Source organism: Pteronotus mesoamericanus, unplaced genomic scaffold, assembly GCF_021234165.1.
Source record: "Pteronotus mesoamericanus isolate MK-2021 breed Mesoamerican mustached bat unplaced genomic scaffold, CSHL_Meso_final contig_116, whole genome shotgun sequence".
Lineage (NCBI taxonomy): Eukaryota > Metazoa > Chordata > Mammalia > Chiroptera > Mormoopidae > Pteronotus > Pteronotus mesoamericanus.
In genome coordinates, this window is record NW_026555027.1 from 4812967 (window position 1) to 4823972 (window position 11006).

The following is an 11006-nucleotide window of genomic DNA, read 5'->3' on the forward strand; positions in this document are numbered from 1 at the left end:
AAATGGAAATTTCATGTTGTATTTTCCCACAACTCTCAAAAATAAAAATAAATTCTTAACAACCAAAATACCAAATATATCTTATTCCCATGGATCAAGTACACCTTTTTTTTTTTTTTTTGGTCTCCGATAAAACCTTTCAACAAACAACATCAACAGCCATGAAAACATTTCGCAGTTTCTGAATCAGCCTTCAAAGCCGCAAAGGAGTTTGCGGGGCGGGTAGCAGGAAGCGGCTCTCCCGAAACAGAAGGAAAGGAAACGGTCTTCTCTGCCTGTCCTCAACACTGTTTACATAAAAATATTCTGCCCTCTGAGATGTTTTGACTTTTGGTATCCTCCTCCTAGGCAAGCCGGAAACCCTGAGAGTTAACATCTTTACTCTTTGTTTCCAAGCAACAACTGAAAGTCAGCTGTTGCTTAGAAAAAGAATTTTTAATTAGAGAGAGCACAGCAGGACACAGGACCTCAATTTTATCTCCTTCCCGCATCACCTCCCAGGCAGGAATGCACACTCCTGAAGTTACGCGGTTTTTCCCAGTTTGTTAAGCGCAGGCCGAAATTAAAGGTTCCTTGAGGTTTGGACACCCTTTTCCAAATTACCTTCTCTCCTAGAGATCTTCCTTGGACCCCAAGAAGTTTACGTTTGAGAAATAATTATAACACAAAAGTCCACTGAATTCTCAACTATCTCAATAGCAGTCTGTTTCTTTGACTGTATTTTAATTATTTTAATTGCAGAAACAACTCAGGGGGAAAAAAACCCACAATCCCTTTATTCTGTATTACCAATGAGTTTCTTTTTCATTACCTTCATTTTTGTCAAAATCACGCATAGTTAGTGATTTTAATGATGGTCTGAGGAGTTAGACTGCACTCCTTGAGGGCAGAGAATCCACGTAAATTATTTGGAACTCTCCTGCTAAGAAAACTTGCCTCTTCTCCTATTTATTCACTTCTTCAATACTTACCGATATTAGTATGAGCTCATTGATAATTATTTTTACACTTCGGGTTATAACTCCATACTACTTTATTTGGTTGCTCAAGTGGTACCAGCTTTGGCCATTGTGGTCTTAGGTGTTCTTGGCAGAAGAAAACAAAGCAAAACAAAAAAAAGACAAAACTGAGTGTGCAGGTGCCGTGTTGGGTTCCTTCCCCCTTTGAATTTATTTTGAGTAGCACCCAGTTTGCAGAGCCCATGTACCCCAAAGGGATGTCAGCACTGGCTCTCTGACCAGATGGGGACTTTACTTACCTTCTCTGCACCCCAGTTTCTTAATCTGTAACATGAAGACAATGCCTCTTCGCAGAGCTGAAGCGAGGATAACTGGGTAGTTTATAATGGTAATACATGCGCCACAAAGGAACAGGTGATTCCAGTTACACGAAGGCCCGGAATAGCCCAGTCTAGAGAGACAGGGAGTGGGACGCTGACCGCCAGGGACAGACGGGAGGCGGAGGGGGAGCTAGTGCTGAACAGGTGTGGAGTCTCGAGAGTCCTGCATGGTGGTGTTGGTGGCAAAACAATGCAGGTATTTTATTACAAGAAAGAAGAAATCCTTATTGTTGAAACTTTAGAAAACATTTTTTGCTTTAAATCCTTTGTAATCCTCAAACGCAGCGGCCACCTGTTTTGACACGTGTATCCTCTGTATACAGTTGGGATCCTACTCATACAATTTTGTTACACATCCCATCATATACACTTCCCCATGCTGTTCAAAACTCAGTAGCCATTTTTATTAGCTGCATAATATTCCACCGTTACTTATTTAGTCATTGCCGTATTGTTAGACAAATTTCGCAGCATTACCAATGACACTACAATGAACACGTCTGCATGATTAAATACATCTTGTTCCTATTTGGAAATACATCTCTTGGTTTATAATTTTTAGTGTAACAGGGATGTAGAATTTCAAGGGGTGACCACGTTTTAAGGCACATCATATAAGTTGTCCTACTTGGCGGAAAGGTGTTCTGATTACAACGTCACCAGCTGGGAAGACACTCGGTTTTAGGCACCCCTACCCGGTTGCCCACACTTCCTTCATGAAACCTTTTCCACCTCGGTAAATACGGTATCCCATTGTCCCAGCGTTGCCTCTTAATGTTCCTTGCCTGCGCCTACACCTGTTATATTTAGTGTGTTTTTAAATCAATTGTATAAAATTTTACGTAAAAATTATTAATCTCCCCCTTGCCTTTAATTATTGTCGAAATCTGTTGCTCTTCAAGGAAACAGTGGAAACATTTTAATTTTTGAAGTTCTTTGATTGAGAGACCGCAGGGTCGGTGGGGCGCGGGGACACTTGCAGCGAGGCCCCGAAGCGGCCCGCAGCCTTCCGCGTCCCTGGCCCGGCACAGCCGAGCCACCAGCGCTGCGCCCACCCCGACGCTGCGCTCCCGCGCGCCAGCGAACCCCGCCGCCTGGGAAGTGCCCCGGCTGCGTCTACGCCGGGAAGGGCGCTCACCCGAGGAAAATCCGCCCCCGTGAAAAGCCACATTCTTTCCCAAGGTGCCCAAGGGGGGGAAACGTGCCCCGCTCGTCTCGCTCTCCTCTCCACTACCCTCCTCCAGTTCGAGCTTCGCCGTCGGGGCGTCCCGGGCGCCCGCGGTCCACACCGAAGGCAGGGCTGGTCCACGATGTTCCGGGGCTTCTGCAGCTGCTCTCAAAACCCCGAGACCGCTTTAAAGTGGTGGACGCGGGATTCCCCTAAACCTGGGGACCAAATGGCTCACCCGAGAGCCAGAACCCCGAGGACCGCGGGGAAGCCCAAAGGGGTGGGAAGCATCCAAGGGCCCTCCTATCCTACACCCGACAGGAGAGGCCCTTCGGCGAGCACCCGCCACCCCCAACCCCCGAGAGCGAGCCCCCGACGGAAACGTCCACGGCCCCGCCCCTCAGTGTCCTCCTCCCCAGGCTTCTCGTGTCACTTCCCGCCGTCCCTTCCACAGCTTCCTCGTCCCAGCCCCTGGCGACCTTCCTTGGATTTCCTTTGTCCCTCCCCCCCGACCCTGGCCCCGGGCTTCCCTAGTCTCCCCTCTAGATGTCCACCACCCCACCCCCAGTCTCACGGCGGCGCATCCTCCAGGAGCTTTTCTTGTCCCCTCCCCTTGTCCGGCCTCCTCTGTCCCCTCGGGAGTATCTCGCGTGCCCTTCCCGCCCCCTCCGGTTTCCCTTGTCCCCTCCCCTCCCCGCCCCCGTTTTTAAACCTGGCGCCGAGCGCGCGGGTAGGTGAGCGCCCTCGCTCGAGCGGTTACAGGAGCGGCTGAGTCCCTCTCGCCGCTGGCGGGGCGCGGGCTCCGCGGACACCATGAGACCAGAGGCGGCGGCCGGAGCCCGGGATGCGCGGGGTCGCGTCTGCGACTGCCCCGCGGACCGTGCCCGGAGGCCACCGCCGCCGCGCGGGCCGGAGAGGTGAGGCTGTCCCTGCGGCCCGGTTGGGCGCGTCGTGCTGGGAGCGGGATGCTCGGACTCTGAGTCCCCGAACGTCAGCGCGACGCAGGGCAAGCTCCCTGCCCAGAGACAGGGACGCGGAGCCGCTTCGGTCCCAGCGCTCAGCCCTGAAGTGCGGAGGTCCGCGAGGTTTCCGCAAGGAAATGGGCCACCGCTTCCGCTTACAGACCTGAAATTCGCCCGGCGGGGAAGGGTGCTGTCTCCGGGCCCCTCGGCGAGCCTTGCGGGGGCTCCTCCCGTCACGTTGACTGTCACAGTCTTAGTGGCAGGCTTTGCGCTGTTTGAGGCTCAGCCGTCGCTGCCCCGTGCGCCAGCCCTTTTCAAGGCAGTAAAGTTTAAGAAAGTCGAATAGGCCGGGAACGTGTGGAAGGCGAGGCAGCCAGACAGGAGAAACCGACCCCCATTGTGCATTGTACCCGGCAGAACTGCAGGAGTCTCCGGAGTCAAGATCCTTCATAACCGAGCTGGTGTCGTTGGAATTAATGAGCGACAAAGTAGCCAGCTATGGGGGGCAGGGTGGAGGGACCTGAATTGAAGAGTCCAGCCAAGTAGGGAGAGAAATTCCTCAACTAATGTGTCCCCTGATAATTGTGTCAGATTTGGGACTTCTCAAAGCCCAGTCAGGGCAGAGAACTGGGGATGTGGCAGGCGGGAAAGACACACATGGCATTGTGTATCCACAGACAGGGGGCTCGAGAGGACGTTGTGGCTTGTCCAGTGACTCTTTTTTTCAGGCACACAGTAGAAATAAGCAGAATGATAACTCTTATGACATAATTTTAAAAGACAGCAGAGGATGCTGGGTTCACTCCTGGTCCCTGCCATTCCAGCCCGACACCATGGAGACCTTGGACCCTGATGCCCGGAGATGCTGAGCGGACCGGCACCGGAGGCCAGGTAAGGTGAGGTGTGGGCATTGTAGGTCTCCACCGGTTCAGTCAGAAAATAGGAGCACCATCTCTGAAATGAAGGGACAGTGAAAAGCCGCTCGGCCTGGCCGTCCGTGGGTCATCTCATGCAGAGGTAGCCTGTGGTCAGAGCCTGGTGAGCGGTTCGACCAGACCCAACACCTGGAGACAGGAGACTGGGCTCCTGCTTCCTTCTCCTTTCAGGAAAAGCAAAGCCACTGCAGCACAGCTGTGTCATGGGCACCGTAAGCAATCTCTTCTATGTCGGCCTTTCCCCCCTTGCAAACCAGTGGGCAAGCGCGGGGCCAGGAGAAGGCTGCCTCCGCCTCCTGCCTCAGAAGAAGGATGAGTGTGCCCTTCGCGCTGGACAGGTGCCACAGTGTAAATAAGGGCGGGGGCCAGTCTGGGGTGCCCAGAAGATGTGGGTAAAAGCCCGCTCGGGCTGTCTGGCTCTCTCTGGAGCACTTTCGACCCTGTCTTCAAGCACTGCTGGGATAACTCACACTGTCTGAGCACATCCACTCCAGTGGGGGGCTTTGTGGGCCACGATGAATGGCCACCGCTATTCTTTTGTTTCCTGCAGTGGAAACTGAATTGCTTGATACTTCCTGAAGTAATGACTTGCTTACATGGAATTTACCTTTCCTTGTTATATTTTAAAATGTAAATGGATGACCAAAACATGCTGAAGTTAATTAGACTAGTAAGGACCATGTATTTAATTTGCATCCCACATGTGGCATATGGCAGTTGTTTGTAATGTGATCAATTCAGGTGCAGAAAAGCAGACAGGCTACGTTTAAAAATTTTTTTAAATGTAAAGTTTTAATTCAGTTACTATTATTTGAAGAATGAAGCAAGTAAATATCAAATTAACAAGATATATGATTTTGTAGCCCAAATTATTATTAAAGTCATGCAATGTCTAAATCATGAAAACAAATTCCTTCTTTTACATTCAAACTTAAGTTCTTAAATGTAAGGACTTTTTTTATTTTTATTCTATTGTTTATGCTATTACAGCTGTCCCCACTTTTTCTCCCTTTGCCCACCTCCACCCAGCTTAAACATAAGACTTAAAAGGTTCTTCAAGGAGAGAGAATATGTAAGTGTACACTTGTCCAGTTTTCTTTTAAATGAAATGTATATGGAGCCTATCAGTTGCAAGAATAAAAATACTATAGCATACTTCCTAATGTAAGGCAAGAGGGTGGGCTTTTTATTCCTATGTTGATGAGAAGGCCATTTCTCGTGAGAGAAATGAAGATTGCAGAAAAAATGTTAAGCTGTAGACTTTCAAGTTGATCGTCAACATGGCGCACTGAATGAAGCAGCCGTGTCCGTGGATTTTTGGGGGGATGGAGGGTGGGCGTTCCATGGGGCACTAGCGCTCGCCGCCCCGCTTCCCCGCGGCCCGGTCTTTACAGAGCTCAGCTGGCCGGACAGAGAGGCCGGCTACGGGCGACTGCCAGCCAGGGTACCGCGCACGGTCTTTGGGAGCCCCAGCCCCTCCCAGCCGGGTGAGCTCAGCCCCACGCGGCAGGGAACGCTTCTTGCTCAACAGCGCCCTCTCCCGGCAAAGCGGAGAATTCCTCGGCTCCGGAGCCCTGCTGGGCATTTCCGGAGAAATTTTAGGGAAAGCATCAAGGCCTTGCCCTGAATGGAGTCACCCTCACCCACTGGTGCCCCTAAGTCCCCTTGGGAGCTGTCTCCCAACCCTGCCTGGGGACAGTGAACGACAGCCTAAAGCTTTGTTGACCTCTGTTCCATTTCCCTCCTGGCTACTTGCCAAGGAGGCGATTTCCCGGAAGGAAATGTCAGGGCCTGTGTTCTCCCGACCCCACCCTCCCGTCCTCCGGGCCCCTCCTTCATTTCCAGCAGAGTCCGAGGCCTGTGTGTCCCTCCCCATTAGATTTAAAACGCGCGGACGGAGGGCCTGTGGCGGACTCACCGGCCGAGCACTGAATCCCTCCCAGTGCCCTGGATGCCCCCAGCCACAGGAAGAGGGAGACGGGCCTTTGGAGTCCTGCCAGGGTGTTTAAACCGTCCCTAAAGTCTCTGCTGATACTAACAAGTGCAGGCCACTGAGATTTTGTTTTTTTAAATTTCAGGATGTGACTTCAGAGGCTCCTTGACTGTGTGTGTGTTTGTATGTGTTTGTCTTTACAGCTTGAACCTGGGGGTGACCCACACACTTCCGGATCAAAGGGGGCCTTTGGGTTTCAGCACCCTGTAAGGTAATGCAACCTCACAGTAAGAAATACAGGATTTCCTTTTAGTGGAAGCATTAATACACCTTAGCTCCTTCTACTGCAGATGTTTTCAACAGAGTGCAAAGTAATTCAGTGTTCTCCAATGTTACTTAGTTACTATCATCCCAAGGAACTTCAAGGATATTTTGTGAGATTTCTTTTTTTTTTTTTTTTAAGAAGATACTAGCGAATGTCTTTTTTTTAAATGTTCTTACAGTTGTTCCTATTTTTCTCCCTTTCCCCACCTCCACTCAACCCTATCTTGTCGCCTCCCTCAGTCAATCCCCACACCTATGTCCATGGGTCATGCTTTTGCGAGATTTCTGGAATCTGTTCCTTTATTCATTCAGTCTGTGTTTCAGCTGCGAGTTGGATTTGGCCTGTCTTTTCTTCATACCTTTTCTTTAATATCTCTTATTACATATTATGCCTCGTGCTACGTTAATGGGCTGTGAGTTGTCTAAGCATACCTATTCATTTACTTAGCTGCTCAGGTGCACTTCCATTTCTCTCCCAGGATACGCTGGGTATTGTCTAGTGGCGGGGGTGTCCCACCTGCGGCCCACGGACTGCATGCAGCCCAGGATGGCTGTGAACATGGCCCGACACAAAATCGTAAATTTACTTAAAACATTATGAGAATTTTTTGTGATTATGTGTCACAATGTATTTAATATGTGGCCCAAGACGACGCTTCTTCTTCCAGTGTGGCCCAGAGGTGCCCAAAGGTTGGACACCCCTGCAAGTAGACCTTGGAAGCAGACATGCTGCCTGAGCGAGGGATGGAAGGGTACTCCCCCAGCTGTCCTCTGCTCGCTCTCGGCAGGGGCCCCGCACTTCCGTGTCCCTCTTACTTCAGGCCTTGGCAGCAGGTGGCTGATGCTCCAGGTTCCTATCTATTTCTCTGTCTCCAGTTCTGTCTGCCACTTTCTTCACCAAAATAAACGTAGTCCGTACTCCAACTTCTCACTGGAGTATTTTTACCCTGCTTAACCTGGCAGACTAGAAGCTTTGATCAAACCCATGGATACTAACTGCTAAAGGTGAAACCTAGAGCCCTCAGACTGGTCACAGAGTGACTTTTGGACAAGGGAAGCTTTCCTAGGGTCCTCTCTGTCAGTGGCCTTTGATTCTCACGGCATCACTGCGGAAGCCTTAAAAACACAGACCCTGGGGGCCTCTCCGGGGAGTCTGGCTGCCTTGGCCTGGCAGGGCGGGCTGGGGGGAGGCCCCGCCCTCTCGAGCCCTGCGCGCATTTTCCTGCATCACCTGGCACGGCCTGCCTCCCGCAGATGCCCTGCTACTGCTCCCCAGTTTCAGGTTCGGGCAAAACGCAGTGACTGGTGAGGCCGGCATTGCAAACTGAGAAAAAAAAGTCTTATTATGGAAACTTTCAAGCCTACACCAAAGTGGAGAGAAGAGCGCCCAGCACCAACCAGCCTCGACAATCATCAGGTCCTTCCGGTCTAATCGCACTTGTCACCCTCTCCCAACTCTGTTTTTAATTGTTGGGAGAATATTTTAAAGCACACTCCACACATCCTAGAAATTCAAATTCACCTGTAAGTACAGTAGCCTCCCCTTACCTGCAGCTTCACTTTCTGAGGTTTCGGTTTACGCTGCAGTAGACAACTTACAACTTTTAAATTGCACGTGCTCCCAAGAGTCATGATGAAATCCCGCCTCCTCCACTTCCTCCGCCTGGGACGTGAGTCATCCCGTTGTCCAGGGGCCCCACGCTGCGGACGCGTCCCGACTACTAGTCACTTAGGAGCCCCCTCGGTCATCAGGTCGACTCTCAGGGCGCCCCAGTGCTTGTGCTCAGGCAACCCTCATTTTATCCAATAATGGCCCCGAAGCCATAACTTTTATTACAGTTTATTGTTATTTGTTTGTTTTTAATTTTTATTTATTGATTTCAGAGGGAGAGAAAGCATATCAATTTGTTGTTCCACTTATTGACGCACTCATTGGTGCACATGCCCTGACCTGGGATTTAACCTGCAACCTTGGCACATTGGGACGACGCTCTAACCAACTGAGCTACTCTGCTAGGGCCAATGTATTGTTATAATTATTCGATTTTATTATTAGTTATTGTTAACCTCGTCTTCTGCCTAATTTATAAATTAAATGTCACCGTAGGTATGTGTGTATATATAGGAAGAAAACATAGTATGTATAGAGTGCGGTATTATCCCACGGCTTCAGGAACCCACTGAGGCGGGTCCTTGGAACGTGTCCACCAAGGATAAAGGCGGACTACTGGACTCCAGCATAACACTAAGTTTTAACGTGGCCAAACTCTACACTATGCTTCTATTACTGCCACAGGTATATAGTCTTTTTTTCTGTCTGTTGCAGAGTTTCACAGCTACTGACACTTTTTTAGGACTGGATCATTCTTTGTCGTTAGAGGTTCGAGGCTGTCCTGGGCATTGTAGATTGTGTAGCACCACCCCTGGCCTCTACCCACCACATGCCAGTAGCTTCTCAGTTGTGGCAACAACACAAAACGTCTCCAGACATTGCCACATGTGCTCTTGAGGGCAGGAAGCACCAGTCCGTTGGAAATTTTAAGTTTGAAACTGTCATGCATTATTTATAGCAAGGTGCTTTCTCTCTCCCTTTTTCTCCTCCTTCTGAGAAGGGGGACTTGAAATCAGCTTTGCAAATAAGCAGTGATCAATTGATAATCCCTCTCAGTTCCTCAGAAGGCCACAGGGGGAAATGCAAACAGATTCATAGAAGATTCAAGGACAAGAGATTAGGGAGAGAGTAAGGGGTATTTTACACACTTTTTGTGTATAACTAGACTCCTAAATTTACAAAACCTGGATTTAGAGGTTCCAAATGTATATATTTCTTGTCTTTTTAAAACATATACAAATATATTTATATTATCAAAAGGTCTGCCAGGTGGGGTCTGTCTTTCTCCTTTTCCCTTCCCCTTTCACCTTCTCGCTCTCTCTTCCCACCGGACAAATAGCCACGGCTGCCATTTTCTCTTCCCCACAAGCCAGGGACCCACGCGTGCAGCTTCTCTATGGCAACGTGCGGAAGGATTCGCTGCTTCTCTTTGGGACCAGGGTTGCAGGGTTAAGGTTGCTCTGGAGGGCAAAGGGCCACAGCGTTCCCCGAGCTTGCGGGCCTCACTAAACAGGACCGGGCTGAGTGGGGTCCCCCTAACTCTTAATCTTGGAGCTCGGCGTTTCCGCTTCCTTTTACCTTCAGGGAAGCACGCCCTTTGCCTTGTGTTGATTTGCTCACCCAGATCGTTGCTCGTTTCCAAACTAGCGCGGGACCCCTCATCGGGGCCCCAGCGTCTGCCCGCAGTCGTGTCCTGGTGACTCGATACAAAACACTGTGCAGCGAAGGCAGAACTAGAGCAAGGTTGGCTGCTGCGAGGGGGAAAGGTCGTCTAGGTGGCGTTGAGGACAGTTTCAAGTTGATTAATGCTGGGTTTGTTTCTTAACTGTTAGACTTTATTTGCCCATTTCCAAGCGCCAAGAATACCTGCGCAGTGCCGGCGAGACGGTGCTGGCCAGCTTCCCCGTGCAAGCCACGATTCACTTCTACGACGACGCGTCCGACTCGGAGGACGCCGAGCCCGAGGGAGGCCCCCAGCCGCTTCCCCGGGAGGCGGGCGGCCCCGCGGAGGACACGGCCCCCGGGGACGCAGACCGGGCAGAGACCGGCTGACGCGCCCAGTGCAGAGGCCTGCAAGACACGGCGACCCTCGGGCGGGCGCCGAGAGCTCCTCCTGCAAATGGATTGGGTCTCCTAGGCCACCCCTGCGTCATTCGCCCTCTTGGGGACAGCTGTGCATGGACACTTTGCTTTTGCCCCGGTCATGCCGGGCTCAGGGCGGCCTTGACTTTGGCCTTGGTCTTGGCCTTGGCCGTCGCTGGCCAGTGCTCCACGAGTGTTGAGAACTCACAGCTTCCACTTTTCCTTGGGGTGACTCTTCCCTGGGCACCCATGCGGACCACGGGGGAGAATTCCCGGACCGAGAGGAGGTTTGCGTCAACATCGGCTCTTAGCGGGCAGGGCCGACCTCCACCCAAAGCGAGCCGCGCGGCCGCTCGGCGGTCGCACGGCCGAGGCCCCACGTGAGATCACGAACTGCCCAGCCCCTCACTCACCCTGAGGCCCATTCGGTCGTTCTTTCTGCTTTTGTGAAAAGGATACTGTTCAAATGTGGGTGTGGTTGGGTAGTGGCATTCTGAAAAAAAATTATTTATGAGTAATATACGACAATAATTCCTGTAAGGATAACAAATAAAGAGGTGGATTTTGGGGAGACAGTTCTGGATACAAATGTTCATGATTGTTGTGTGAGGACTATGAGTATGAATAGGGAGAGAGAAGAGCTTTGATTCT

At 50.9% G+C, this 11006-nt stretch overlaps 1 protein-coding gene across 1 annotated transcript; it reads left to right on the forward strand.

Annotated features, from left to right (window-relative positions):
• Positions 1 to 3320: 3320 nt before the first annotated feature.
• RIPPLY3 (ripply transcriptional repressor 3) lies at positions 3321 to 10325 on the forward strand. The gene is made up of 4 exons (XM_054577481.1): positions 3321 to 3424; positions 4294 to 4360; positions 6541 to 6608; positions 10106 to 10325. The coding sequence occupies exons 1-4, from the start codon at positions 3321 to 3323 to the stop codon at positions 10323 to 10325; spliced, it is 459 nt and encodes a 152-aa protein (XP_054433456.1).
• The last annotated feature ends 681 nt before the right edge of the window (positions 10326 to 11006 follow it).